Source organism: Passer domesticus, chromosome 14 (genome assembly GCF_036417665.1).
Source record: "Passer domesticus isolate bPasDom1 chromosome 14, bPasDom1.hap1, whole genome shotgun sequence".
Taxonomy (NCBI): Eukaryota; Metazoa; Chordata; class Aves; order Passeriformes; family Passeridae; genus Passer; species Passer domesticus.
In genome coordinates, this window is record NC_087487.1 from 8486814 (window position 1) to 8501707 (window position 14894).

At 42.7% G+C, this 14894-nt stretch overlaps 1 protein-coding gene across 5 annotated transcripts; it reads left to right on the plus strand.

The window, feature by feature from the left end:
* The first annotated feature begins 584 nt into the window (after positions 1 to 584).
* Positions 585 to 12331, plus strand: ARPP19 (cAMP regulated phosphoprotein 19). Of its 5 annotated transcripts, none has more exons than XM_064388438.1 (3): positions 585 to 801; positions 5437 to 5559; positions 8846 to 12331. In XM_064388438.1, exons 1-3 carry the CDS (start codon positions 757 to 759, stop codon positions 9014 to 9016), a joined length of 339 nt encoding a protein of 112 aa, XP_064244508.1. In that variant the 5' UTR covers positions 585 to 756; the 3' UTR covers positions 9017 to 12331. The 5 variants fall into 5 exon arrangements, with proteins under 5 accessions (XP_064244508.1, XP_064244505.1, XP_064244503.1 ...); XM_064388435.1 differs by lacking the exon at positions 585 to 801 and adding an exon at positions 2955 to 3104; XM_064388433.1 differs by lacking the exon at positions 585 to 801 and adding an exon at positions 2965 to 3299.
* Positions 12332 to 14894: the final 2563 nt, after the last annotated feature.

The following is a 14894-nucleotide window of genomic DNA, read 5'->3' on the forward strand; positions in this document are numbered from 1 at the left end:
GTAATGCTGCTGAGGACTCAGCTCCTTGTATTTTGATCGCTAAAAGGGGGCAAAAGAACTGACTTTAGCCAAGCAGCAAAGGCTCTTTGCCCTTTGCCCGGGTGCTGGGCAGGGAGGCCGTGCAGGCTGCACGGGCCGGGTGAGGGGGCTGTGCTGAGGAGAGCTGAGCTGGGGCCGCTGAGGGGACCAGAGGAGTGGCCTTCAGCTGAGACACGGCCCGTTCACATTTACACATGAGGTATTAGAAGAATTTCACTGTTCAGCTGCTCAGGCAGTGCAACAGGCTGCCGAGGGAGGCGGTGGAGTCACCATCCCTGGAGGTGTTTGAGACCTATGGCCCTGGCGCCGGGTGATGTACGTTAGTGGTTACAGTGACGCCTGCGAGGGTGGACTGACCACATTGAACGTCTCTTCCAACCTCGATGTTTCTGTAATTCTGTGATTCTAACGGGAGGGGCACCGGGCCGTGCGGGCTCCCAGAGCCACCCCCCAGCCCGGGCCTCGAACCCGCGGCCCGGACGTGACGCGCGGGGCGCAGGCGGATCCCGCCCCCGCTCCCCAGCCCGCGCGCGGGGGCCGAGGCGGAGGAAGTCTGGCCCCGCCGACGCTCCGTCGCGCCCGCCGCCATCTTGTGCGGGAGGAGGCGGCAGCAGCAGCAGCAGCGCGGAGGAGCCGCGGCCGCGCCGCCCGCCCGCCTCCTGCCCTCGCTCCCTGCTTCCCTCCTGCCCGGCCCCGCCGTCCCGCTGCCGCGGCGCCATGTCTGCCGAGAGCCCCGAGCCCGCCTCGGCCGAGGAGCAGAAGGTGGGTGGCCGGGCCGAGGAGCGCCGGGAGCCCCGCGGGGCTTCCCCCGCCTCCATCGGCGCGGCCGGGCCTCTCCCTCCCTCCCTCGGCCAGGGAGCCCCGCGGCCGCAGCGCCTCCCGGGCCCGGCCGGCCCTCGGAGCACGCCTGCCGGGGCTGTGGGAGCGCGGCGGGGCCGTGAGGCGGGGGAGCCGCGCGGGCCCCGCAGCCGCGTTCCGGCCCCGGCGGCGCCGTGCGCCCGCCCGGCCGAGCCCGTGGCGCTGCCGCGGCCCCGGGCCCGCTCCCCCGGCGCTCCGCGGGCCGCGCCGTGCCCTTCGGCTCCCCATCGCAGCGGCCCGGCCGACACCAGCCATAACCCGCCGGCTAAACGTTTGTTTCACTGCTGAAAATTGTTCCGTTTTTAATGTAATCAGTTCAGGAGCGGAAATGCCCAAATCACAACGACCGTGACCTGTGCTATTAAGGCTTTCAGAAAGAATACCTGGCTGGGTTATCTTGTGTCCCTCTTGTGTCATCTCTAACTAATGATTGTGTCATTTCTCAAGAGGGATTTGGTTTCGTAGATGGCGGTGCTGTGACTTTCAGAAGCCGTTTGGTTTTCAGTCTTGTCATTGCCGTGGGAGCCCGGTTGCAATCCCCGCGGCTATGATCCGGAGAAGTTATGAAACACAAGTACTGCTTTGAAGGACGCTAAAAGAAAAAGCTTGATCTACATCAGCTGTGAAGTTTTCGTTTAATAATTTCCAATTTGTAGTGTGAGTTAGTGGCACAGGTAGAGCTTTGGGGGTTAATATGGAATGATACCTTCTCGGTAGGTGCAGTAATCAGAGCCAGCTTCTTGTCAGGTCTGTAATCTGCTCTTAAATAGGTGTGTTCTGCAGCGTGACTGAACGTTCGTGCTAGGTAGGCTGCTGAAGGGATACTGTTCCTGTTCAAAGCCTGTAAAAATAAGTCCCTGGCCTATGCAGCACTCCTAGAATAGCTCTGTAATAAGAGCATAGTTAAACATGTGGCAGCAAGTTTATTGTAATGCCTTCTAGGGTGTTCTGATGAAGTCAGGTGACTGGGGCTCATTTTCCTAACCAACTTTCAGGCTGAAGTCTTGAAATGTCATGCTTATGCACTGCTTGGAGAAATTACCTTTTACTTGAGAGATGGGAGGTTCTTGCTGCTCTCCTAATTTAGTTTTATTCTGGCAGAGTGTTCAAGAAAAATTATATAACATCAATAAAATAAAACTTTGCTTTCTCTGAGTTTATGTGCTAGTCTGATACTGTGATATCAGTGCTGTTATGACACTGCAGTATTAACCTCCACTAAAACTATTTGTCTGGGAAGGCAGAACTGAGCATTCACTCGGGTAATGCTTAGCTCTGAAACACTTACATAAACAACCCATTTTGCAGTACTTACTCAAATGTATGCTTCAGAAAGATGACGCCCCTAAATGAACTTTGAGGCAGTGTTTTTGTGATCAGAGCTTTTTTCTCAACTTTCTAACATGCTGTAAGAAGCTTGTGCTGGGTGAGAAGGGTTTTTAACTACAGTGGTACAAACTGAAAACTTGCCAAAGACCAGCATTTCCTGTTCTTGGTGTGAAAACTCAGGACAGTGGCAGGGGGAAGTTCAGAAACAAAGAAACTTTGGACATAGGAGAACATATGTTTGGTTGACTCTTTTGGCCTTAAAAGCCTGTATTTTTCAGGAAACTCTTGGAGGTGGTGCACTTTGTTGCTGAAGTGGTTTTTGCCACAGCAGTCTGCTGTAGGGTTGTGCTGTTGCTGTGTTGTTCCCATTTTCTGCTTTGCGTTTTGTCTGATGTCTTCTGCCAAAGATGAGCCATTCATACCAGAGTTTTAAAAGGCTGATGGCTCTTTTTTTAGTCATGCAGGTCACTTGTCCAGCAGATAGAGAACTTTATGCTGCTAGAACCTCTGCGAAGATTAAAAGCAAAAGCTGTCTTTAAATGAGTTAGGTAACTGCTGCCTTCCTGGTGGATCATTTTAATGACTTCATGAGCGGTGTCAGGTTCCTGTAGAGAACTAAAATTATAACTTTTGTGTGGTTGTCACTTGGAAGAAGAGCGTGGTACATCTTGATTTCTGCCCACTCCCCAGTCATTTGTTAGTCATTTGGTTGTTGCTTCTGTAATTCAAGGGGGAATGTTCTGAATGTAGGAGTGGCTTGGACTAAAGTCTTTGGGCTCAGCAGCACGTCTCTGAGAGTGCTCAGCACCATTTAATCTTCAGAAGAACATAAGAACCAGGTCGTGCAGGCAGTGATCTTCCCAAGCAAACTCTCCGAGGTCTCAGCAATCTGGTTTAGGCTTCTGGGCTGCAAATGAGCACATCGAATTGCTTTCTGAATCTAAATTCTTGGCACTCCCTGTATCCTTCAGCAAGGAGTTCTGCACCTTAACTCTATTTTACGTGAAGAACTGTTGTCTTAAGTATTTTCTGAACCTGCCGTCAGCTGGTTTTGTTTGACACCCCAAGTCGTGGTATTGAAATTCTTTAATTTGTGTTCTGTGGGTTTTTGAGTCTTAGTTGTTGTTGGTCATCCAGAAGAAGCGGCCGTGCTCTGTATCCTTTTGAGCTGCATTGATGCATAACACAATGGTTTTGTTTGGATTGCCTGCTGTGCCATAATTTGTCAGCCCTGTGAGTTTGCATAAATGTCTCCTTTGATGCACCGTGAATACATATTTATATAAGCTATTTATTGTTGGTCCTCTTGTCTTAAAAAATATGTCCTTTTGGCTTTTAGTGTGGCAAAATGTGCCCCCTCAAATAATTTGTCTGTTGGCTCAGCAGTGAGTACCCAGTGATTCAGCATTAGGTGTTCAAAGTGTTGAGCTGAAAGGATTACTTTTGAGCAAATCCAATCTGTGTTGGCATTCTGATGAGGCACAATGGGGAGAGCAGCTGCTGCGTGATCTTTGTAACGTGGCTTGGCTGGTGTGGCATTGCCTAGTGAGAAATGGAATAGCTCTGTGCTCAGTAGTGTCAGGGAAACTTTGCCTTTTATTCATGTTTGGATTTTGCATCATATTGCCTTGCTGCATTTTCATCTAATAAAAAGCACTGGTTCCTGTTGTCACTGTAGTTTCTCTTTAATTTTTATGAGAGTTTCTATTTTTTCCTTAGGAGAAATGCTAATTCAGTTTCCTGTTGTATTGTGCAAAGCTGTCCTTGAGGTGTTTTGCCCAAATGGTGCAAGTAGAAAATGTTATATTCTGAATCTGTTACAGTCTTTGTTTCTGAGGCACCTTACTAGAAAGATGTTGAATCTCTCACAGCCTGGAGCAATCTGTAAGAGAGAGAGAAGAGCACCCAGGGATAGGCGAGTGTGGTGGTAGCTCTTATTTCTCTTCAGTTCTGGCTTAAGTAGCTCCCTGTGTGCCTGTCCTCCCTGCTGCTGTGTTAACACACCTGTTTGTGCAGCTGTGTGGTCATCCAGGCCGTGGAAATCAATCCAAATGAAACCCAACAAGGGGAGAAGAAAAAAAAATTATAAATGGTTCTTTTTCTGTTGGATTCGTTTCTGTGAAGCCTAATGGGGGAATACAGGCAGTCATGCTGATTGATGCAATGCAAAGGATGATGACAGGCATGGAAATGGGCTGCCTAAGCCCCTAAGTGGACATGAAATCTTAGTCATAGGTGAATTGACACCCTCCTGATTTCAATGGCAATTCTTACTTGCTGCCTGAAAGTCTTTCTGTGACTTCAGGTGATAATAATAATTCTGTGCTACAGCAGTCAGTGCAAATCATTATATTTTTTCTCGGAACCAGGAATGGTTTTCATTAAAAAAAAAAAGGCTGTGGCCAAATACTGGAAAAAACAAACGAAGAATTTTGAACAAAAGATATTTTAGAAACAATTCAGTAGAATAAATTGCACTTCATACATTAAATTGCTACATGGACATGGAACAGATGAGTGTGAAATAGAGGCCAGTGAACAAATTGCAGTTTTGCCAAATGAATATCTCTAAATTATTATTTTGAACATCCATGTTTTACAGTATGCTCATAAAATAGGCATTTTATTTTACAGAAATGCACTACCCAACTGTCTTCATCCTCTTAATTTCAGGATAATTATAGATATGTATAGAGAAACACAGTATTGCTATTAAAGTAACAGCAGGCATGTTTTTGAGACTGTTTCACGGTGAATATCAACACATCGGGCTGGAGCAGCCATACAGATCCGTGTGACAGTGGAAGTGCTGGTCTGCAACTAAATGATGAAACAGGCATTTGAAAAAAAGTCCTGTGGTTTTTGCTCGCTATTCAGTGTTTGTTCTTAGTGGATCCCTTGTTTTGACCAAAAAAAAAGGAGAGTTTTGTTTGAGTTTTTTATTCAAGATTGAATAATTTAGATTGTGTTTCTTTGAGAGGGAATTGTGCACATCTTCAGCATCTCCAGGAAAGGTATCTAAAATGGGAGGCTGAACTCCTACGGTTGCTGTCAGCATCTGAGAAAGAATGTATGAAAATGTCTAATCAGATCATTGTTATGCTCACTTGGTAGCAGCAATGGGCATGTGGGTGTGTTACCTGCAAAGCTATTCTGCATAAATATACATTATTGTCTGTTTAACTTACAGTATCACTCACTGTCTTTCAGGAGATGGAGGATAAGGTGTTAAGTCCAGAAAAAGCTGAAGAAGCAAAATTGAAAGCAAGATATCCTCATCTGGGCCAGAAGCCAGGAGGCTCAGACTTCTTGAGGAAGAGGCTTCAGAAAGGAGTAAGTTCTTTATTGTCCACAGGGTATAGACAAAAAAATCCAAAATTTCTGTATCTGTGATTTTTTTTTCCTGCTCCATGGGCCTTTGCATGGTTAAAGAGTCCTAAGAACCTTAAATTTTGAGAAAGCATGAGGAAGAGAAATTTGTCTCTGCACAACAAATGCCAGGTTGGCAGGATAGCTGTTACAGCATTAGTGCCTCAACCACACTTGTTATAAAAAATTAAACTTAGAAGCTTCTGTGGTAGACTTGAATAAAACTTTATAGTAAACACCAAGGGTTAGGAACTCATCCTTATTTTGTAGTGATTTTATCCTGCCCATTCTTATGGCCCCAAAATCGATGTCCACTCCTTTTATCCCTATTTCTGGCACATGAAAGTTTGGTGTCTGCTGTTAGACCAGGCATTATCTGACATTAGTGGTTTGACAATGGTTGTATAATTCTGGATATACACCCAGACCCAAAAATAATGATAGAAGAATGAAGAGTGAGTTAATATTTCAGTATTGTTCCAGGTCTAACCAATGTCTCTTCTTCGCTATTTGACTGGGGTTTTTTTAGTTTAATTATTCATAGAGTGATTATGTAATGCCTTTCAGGCATGCTAGGACTCTGTTCTTGTAATAATCCTGGTATGTCACTGCTTCTGGTGGTGCTTTCACTGCTGTGACACCATTGTGGGGTTTTTACTATTGTCTGGGCCCTTTCAGTGCACACAACAATTCCAGGTATAAATCCTTGGCAAACCAGCTGGTGGAGTGAGTGCTGATCTAATTCTGTGCTGTCTGGTAACATCTCTTGGGAATTGTTACTGTTGGCAGGTTTTTTGGATGATCTTCGTCTCATAAGTTGGAAGATGTGAAGCAGAGTTAATGGCTGCTGGGCCTGGGCAGGTGGTAGGTGGGGTGGCTCCCTCTGAGTTACACTGGCCAAAGGCAGCCTAAATGAGACTTCACTGGGTTCAGGGTATGTGTAGACACAGAAGGGAGTGGTGAGTTTGTATTGTGATGATATCTCAGGAAAACAGGCCAGCATTCAGTCAGTAAAGATTGATAGCCATAAAGGAATTATGGCTGCTCTCACTTGCTGCAAATGTGAGAGAATCTCACCACCAGCAATAACAGCCTGTACAATATCTTCATCTTAATTATACACTATTGAATGCAAAGGCTCTTGCAGCATGTACTTTCAGACTTGAGCACAGACAGATCCATGGCCATCTTAATTGACTTTTGCTACTCTGATGAAAGGTGGTATAAACTTGTAGATTCCAATTCATAATAGTCCTCCTGCAGTTCCTGATGTGGTGATAATAACTTTATTCCATTTGTTTTTTATTACTTCAATTTGATGTGCTCAGTGTCTTAAATGAGGAGGCTCCTTTACTTGATAGGGGTTCTGGTGCACTTCAGGCTGCCTGCACTGATGAGAGTCAAAATGGAGTGAGGATAGTGTATGTGCTGTCAGATACTGTTTCTGACAGGAAGACACCTGGATGGATATCCTTGATTTTGAAAGGGATTATCAAATTCAGGCCATCTGTGAGAAGCTAGAATAAATCAGGAAAGTGCATGAATAAGTTAAATGAAGAAATGGATTGATATTCTAAAGCATGAGAGATGGTAGGTTTTCTCAAATAACTCTGTGATCAGCTGTAGCCCAAATCATCATCAGTTTGGCAACCAAGACACACTCTGCCAGGTAATATTTGCTGTTCAGAAATGTTCTGCACTTGATGCACACACCATTACCAGCACACTTTCTCTGGAAAATGGTGGATGAGAGCAGTACTACATCATGCTCCTGTGGAGGGATTCTGTTTGGAGCTCTCAGACAGACAGAAAGATATCTGCTGACAGCTGTATCACATCTGAAGATCGAATGGTTCTGTTATTACCTAGTTGTTGTTTAAAAGTTTCTTTCGATTGCTTCAGTCTTAAAGGGAAAAATGGGAAAGCCTTTTTCCAAATCAGATTATATCCTACCTTGAGGTCTAGGCTGCAGAAGTAGTTCTGGAACATTTTGGTGTAAACAGGGATTACACCATCTAAAGGATTGTACTGGGAAGGTTTATAAATAAAAGTGTGTGATTCAGATGTACGATGGACTGTGGGAGAAACAGATCTGGTAACTTCAGGGCTCTGCCAGGGAACATTGAAAGTCAGGTGTTCAAATTTCTTGTGTCTAGCAGCTGCTGAGCATTTTGCAGCTGGTCAGTACTGATGCAGAATAAAGCTGTGGGGGCAGTGTGCTGCCTGGAAGCACTTGGACATGGCAGGTCCTGATGGCTGTTGTTCAGCTGGCTGGGGACTAAGCCTGTACAAATCTAACTGGGTGGTCTATCTTCAGAGATTGTTGTGATTGTAAGCAGTAGTTAGTGGTGTAAATCTTAATCCTAAATCTAATTTTTTTGCCTCATACGAAATCTGTTCAAAATCATGGATTATGAGTATGTGAGTGGTAGACCTTATGGTGAGATTTAAGAACAATGCAACTTTTCCTGCAAAATGTGTCAGTGAGCAGTTGAAGAATTGGATGAAATTTCATGCCTCATTTTACCATGATGTGCATAAATAACAGTCATTTGGCTTTGACATGCATAGATAATTTAATATTTTGAGAAATCTGGCTACTCTTAAAGGTAATGCTAATAAAAACTTGCTGATATATTAAGGAACACTGTTTTTCAACTAGGAATTTAAAACTTAATTTACTTTTGTATTCAGAAAAAAAATGGAATGGGGGATAATAATTTCCTTGACCTAGTGCTTTTCAGGACTGTGCAGTAGATTTGACTTTGCTAAATAATTGGTTTTAGAACTTTAGGGATTAGAGTTTCACTGTTTTAATGTGTGCAGAGAAGAGGTTTTCTTGTTAACACGCACTTCCATGCTACTTTGATCTCTGGTGTGATAGATCAGGCTCTGTTCTCCAGCTTTAATTTGTGCATTGTTTGGTTTTTGTGTGTAGCAGAACTTGTTCACTGCAACAAAATTTGCAAACCCCAAGGATTCCGTAGTGGGAGATGAGCTTTTGGGAAAACCAAGGCAAAAATAATGTTCAGATTATTGTTCACAGTAATGTTCACAATCATGTTGAGAGTTCAGCTGTCTGCACTTTCTAGTTTTGACAGGACCTTTTTTTAATCAATGTAGAGCTACTTGGATGAATCACAGAGATTTTACAACTCTTTAATATCTAAAATATCTATTTAACAATGTAATTTGGTGTATACATCTGATAAGATTTCAGGCTTTTAAATATATGTGTTTTGTCTTCTAGCAAAAATACTTTGATTCTGGTGACTACAACATGGCTAAAGCAAAGATGAAGAATAAGCAACTGCCTACTGCAGCTCCTGACAAGACAGAAGTCACTGGTGACCATATTCCTACTCCACAGGATCTTCCTCAGCGGAAACCATCTCTTGTTGCTAGCAAGCTCGCTGGCTGACGAGAACAGCTGAACTGCATGATTATTCTCATTCCTGTTATTTCTCCTTAATAGTTATTTCTCACCCTCACATCCCCCTTTTTCTTTCTTACACTAAGTCATGAGACTGACAGCTTTGCAGGTAGCGATAGCATGTGCTGCTATTGTAAGGGAATACTGTTAAGAGTAAAAGGTAGTATTTGGTCTAGTTGAGAACAATGCACTGATTAAAAAGGACAAGTTTGGTTAGAGCAATGTAATCTACTTGAAAATGTACATATTGCCCATTTCCTAGTGTAGGACTGGTTCCAGCAAGTGACATCGCAAGTTTTACAACTTCTAATGTTTCTGCATTTCATCTTAATTACAGCATATTTGTATTTAATATAACCTCCAGTTGTGTTGGGTTTTTCTTCCGTGTTTGGGTTTGTTGTCTAAAATAGAGGTTTAGACCACAAGTTGCTAGATGGTGAAGCATGTATAAAAACAAAGACAGGGCTCTGATTGAATTTTGTTTCTGCTTTTGAACTTGAACGGCCTTAAACCTGTTTCAGCTTTAACAATAGAGTTTTTACTTGGGCAATATTTGCCCATTCTGGTGTAACTCTTGTGAACCTAGTGCTTATTGACAACTGCCTGTTGAAGCTGGTATTCTTTTCAGTTCTGTAGCTTAGGACACACTTTCGTTGAAGATGTGGATGAAGTGTGCATGTGCATAGACTGTTGAATTCACTCTTGTGCCATTTTTTGTAAATACAATAGTTTTGCACAACCTTTTGCAAACGTCTATTAGTTTCACGTTTTAAAAAGCAGATAATGTGCCAATCAAAGCACAAGTGATTCTGTATCTTTCAAAGTCTTGTCCTGAAACTAAGAGCCCAGAATCTTGCTACTGAAAGTAAAAAATGTATACCTGAAATTTGAGAAACACATTTACATTTGACTCAACCTTATGCTTTTGCAGTTGTATATTTTGTTTCACAACAATATCCAGCATTCAAGTATAAATTTGGAATTTGTACCTGTATTTGCAGGCAAGTGCCCTTTATGTTCAGCAGTTGTTTAAGCTTTTAAAGCAGAAATGCTCTGTCTGTTGGCATGGAATATGGCTAAGTGTATTGTTCTAGAGAGTTCCTTGAGTGGCAAACACCAAATTTAGGCTCACTAACGTTTCATACGGAATTGGCTTTGGGCTGCTTTAGACTTCTGGAAGCAGAAGGATATCTTTTTTTTCTTGCACTCCTGAAGAGGTAGTAAATTATTTCCTTTTCTTTGTTGTACAGCAGCCCCTCATTGGCTTTGTGGAAATAAATACCTGAAAAGGTATTTCTATAATGACTTATTGAGAAACAAGTGACTTTTCATATCAGAAAATAGGATTGAACTCCAGTTGTGATGAAGGCTGTAAGTACTAGATAGACAAAATACATAGTTGGTCTTAGTTAGGTGAATTGATGCATTTAAAACATGTTAGTTCAATGAAATCAGAATATTGAAAGTGGAGTATGATCCATAATATAATTGATTTTCATATAGGTAGTCACAGCCTTCACAGTCTTTAGGAGAACAAGAAATTCTTTTAAAAGATCAGTTTACTGAATGCTTTTTTCTTTAAAAAATAGTTTGAAAACAGCCTGTTAGAAACAAAGCACCAGTGTGAGTATCACAAGAGAGAACGCTTAAAGATGCATGTTTTTAGGAGCTTGTACTTTGTGCTGACATATTCAGAAAGGTCTCGGGGTATAAAGGACTGCTAGTCAATGCCAATGCTGGCCCATATCTTCTGCAGTGCTCTCTTCTAGAGGCAAACAAAACGGTCAAGAGAAATGGAATAGTCTTTATTTGGTCCTGTTTTGATCAGAACGTAGTGTCTTTGTCATGTTTTTGATTCAGAAAAGCACTTCCAGAGAATTTCAAAATTGCTAACCTGATTCTTTTCAAGTTTTTATAGCCCTGTTTTAGTAGTTAGTTGGGCTTTGTCAAGCCTGTCCTCATTCCTTATCCTCCACTAGTATTGCAAATAATTTGTGGTTTATGCAGAACAGTTTGAAGAAATGGACCTACTCGACTTCTTTAAGAAATTAGGCTGGAAGAATAACAAGGAAACTGGAAATATTGAAGCAAGCTGCTTTTTATAAATGTTTGTCCTAATGTGAAAATCCTTCTTTATTTTTCTATGTATAAATTAAATTGAAACTTAACAATAGGATTGGGCCCGAAACAAATGTTGAACAACTTAAGGTGACTTGCTGTGTATTGTCTGGTGCCACTATTCTGTAGCTCCCCTAAGGTGAGTTCTCTTGATGTTTGGGAAGGTTTAAAAAGATAGCCATTTAAATTTAAACATTCCACTCACTTAGCTGCAATTCAGCTTGTCCTGCTGGTTGGACAACACAAGCTCTTCCAGTGCTCACTCAGTGACTTGCAGTTCCTAAGATTACTACAAATTCAGCTATGAATATATTCTCCATGTGTATATTTGAAGTACTGTAATACTAACTAGGTCAGTGACTGATTATGAGCCTTCACATCTGACAGACCTCAGCAGCAGGCACAGCTATTTTGATTCTGTACACTGTATAGAACTTAAGTCCAGTAGTTACTCAGCAGTAAGTGGAACATGACTGCAGATTGATGCTTACTTTCAGCTTACTCCAGCAAGATAACTCAGCTATCCAAACTGATGTACATAATGTATTATATGAGTTTTACCATTTGATAATTGCCTTTTTCAAAGAAAACCTGTCCACACTGTAGACTGGCAGTCCCTTTCATATCTTGCCTTTAAAGATAGAGTGTTTAGTTGTTAGAGTAGTACTCATGTAGGCTTGTTATAGCAGATAGCACCGACATTTTATTTGAGATAGTTAAGTGGATTAATTACAACTTCACAGATATGTCCCAAATCTGTAACACCAAAGGCTTCCCTCTCATTGTTCTTGATGTAGTAGGACAGTGTTTGTGTAAAGGCCACAGGAGTACATTTTGTTGGACATATTTACACCCAGTCAAGATGTTAAGGTGATAAAAATGTCAATTGTTCTTTACAAACTTACACGTTGTATAGTATACAGAATAAATTGATTTACTTAGTTTTTATTGCACCATGGAGGTTTGTCTCATCTTTACTGTGGTTTCCTAAACAATACTGGATACTTCGGTATTCTCTATGGAAAATTTCTAAACCCTAAATCTTGCTACTCTGTATCATTAAAAATATGACTGGGCTTTGGTTTCTAGTATGTTAGACTACAGAATTACTTTAATGTAATCACATTTATATATATTTCAGTGCTTATTTTTCTATTAAGGCAATTAAAGCTTATTGTTTGAAAACTCGGTAACAGATGATTGTTTGGGTCCCTTGCACTGAATGAAGGGGATGTCTGGGAACCAGCTTGGTGCAAAGAAGTTTGCTTTGCTTTAGACTGTTGACCCAAGTGTGGCCATATTTCCAGAAACCACAATGCTGGAATAAAGTCCCACTAATTTCCCAGTCAGCCTGAGGCTTGGTGCTGATCTTTGCACAGCTTCCAGATCCCTGGGGTGTTATTTACACAGTTAGCTCAGTCCCCAGGGTTACAGTAACACCCTCTGCGCTCTGCATACCTGCATGGTACATGATTGTCTCTCTTCCTGCATATCTCTTGTATTACATTTCAGAGTTCTTAACTGTTCCATCAGTACTGGCTGGAACCAGCCCTGTTTGTTTTCTGCAGCTAAAATCTCCAGGCCTGGTCCTTGAGGTGTGAGAATATGGGCTTGGCACTGCTCACTCATTGCAGTGTGACAACAGAATAGGAAGTCCTGTGTGAGAAGGGAATTTCTCTGCTACAACAGATCACAGATATGAATGGAACACAGATGTAAGAAAAAAGATAGGACAAATGCTTCTTAACTGCAGGGAAAAAATTGCATAAAAGCTCAGTATAAAATTCCACTTGTGGACTGTGTCAGTTACATCACCTATACACTGTTATCTGGAACACCCTGGGATCTATGCTCTGAAAAAAATGCCATCTTTTTGAAAATATGTTGTGAGCAAGGTAAAAGATGAGATCTTCTAAAATCTTGCCAGCAAATGCTTGATGCAGGAGATGCATCTTAAAGTAGTTGCTCTGGATACATTGCAAAAAGCATGTTTCTTGGCAACTTTCAATGCCCCCAATTCCTGTCCTTAATGGCAGATTTAAAATCCTGGTTTATGCAAATTGTGTCAAATAGCATATTTTGGACTCAGATATCTATTTTTTGCTGTGGCTCATAATTACATTTGGCTCCCGAGCTCCAGCTGTGGGTGCCTGAGATCAGTAATCCACAATCCAGGCAAACTCCTGAAATGAGTGTCTTTGAGTTTAGCATAGATATCCTGAGGAAAGGGTTCAAAATATCAGATGTGAAGCATCACACCGAGGGGAGGTCCAGGTCCTTTCTGAAAACAAAACTGAAATTTCAGTTTACAGTTCCAGTGTTGCACATGAAAGGTGACTGGTAGCTTTCATTTAGATCTCTCTGGCTTGCCTTGGCAGACAGATGAAGAGCAGCTATGAAAATTGGTCAGCCAAAACCTCCCCCCTGATCTGGAGAGCAGCTCTCAGGAACCCTTCTGGGCATTTTATAGCACTAAGAGTGAATGTCCAGCTCTGCTGGAGTGAGGCTTCTGGTGTGGGACAGCAACAGCCATCGTGGCTGATAAGCCTGGACATTCTGGCAGAACATGGGAAGGAATGTATTTTTAAAATTCTGTTTACGTTATTTTGAACTCTCCCAGCAGAACCAGGTGGTTTTTTAATGTCTAGATTGAGTTTACTAACCTTAGTTTCCTAGCTGTGAAGGCCATATATCTGCACCTAATACAAACAACTCTGGGTAAGCTACATATTTTCATCTGGGCTATTTTCTATTTGTGCTTGCTACTTTCTCCATCTCCTTTTTAGATAGCAGCAATAAAGTCCAGCTAAGCATTTGTTTTGGGAGTCAGGATAGCGACTCTTAATTCTCTTACTGAATTGATGAGTGATTTCTGACCCATCGCTTTCACGGTTCAGTTTCTCTGTAAATAGGTTTGTCAGTTTCTTTGGTAGTTGCGAGTTTCAGGGGCAGTGCACATACTACCCCCTGAATACACAGCTGTTAGCTAAGCAGCTGAATTCTGAGCGTGGATAAATAGGCAAAAGCACGTTGGTGGAGAGTATGGCAAACTTATCTATTTCAAACTTGTTTTGTATTTTGGACCACATGGACTAGTAGATGCATTTCAAAGGTGGAAAACGAAAACAGAGAAAGCGAGAATAACTTCTGTTCTGCTGTCAAAAGAACCCTTGACATAACCTAAGCTGTACAAAACAGTCATTAACAAATCATGAAGGAGTTGGGTGTCGTCTTGAGACCTTGCTGGAACATGGACAACGCTTTTCATTCCCATTTGACGTGGACGTTAAACTTCTCAAAGATGTGTACCTCCATGTCTTGGTGAGAGGTTTGGGCCCATTTCCCTTCAGTGCCTTCAGTAACGGCTGGAATGACAAATGCAATCAAGCTGAGCGAGGCTGTAAACAATTTGAAGGATGGGGTTAGAATCGGTGCCCGTGAAAGGGAGGGGACGGACAGTTCCCTGCGCCTGGTGATGCCCGCGGTGCGGAGCCTCGAGCCGGGCACGGGCTGGGGACCAGCCAAAATTATCAACATCCCTGATGACATAACGAGTCATTTGTTCAGCGTAGGAGAGAAAGAATAAAATAAATCAAAACAAAAATAAAAAGGATGCTAAGGGAGAGCAGGGATGCCGGTTCTGGCACAAAGCGGGGGGCGCAGCCCCGGGGCTCCGGGAGCGGCAGGGTGCCCGGCCCCGCCGGTGGGAGGCATCGCGCCGCCCGCCCGCGTCCCGCCCGCCGCCGCC

Coding starts and splice junctions, on each gene's coding strand:
- ARPP19 (XM_064388438.1), top strand. CDS start 757: ATGTCTGCCGAGAGCCCCGAGCCCGCCTCGGCCGAGGAGCAGAAG. Junction 802..5,436: donor CCTCGGCCGAGGAGCAGAAG/GTGGGTGGCCGG, acceptor ACTGTCTTTCAG/GAGATGGAGGATAAGGTGTT. Junction 5,560..8,845: donor GGAAGAGGCTTCAGAAAGGA/GTAAGTTCTTTA, acceptor TTTGTCTTCTAG/CAAAAATACTTTGATTCTGG.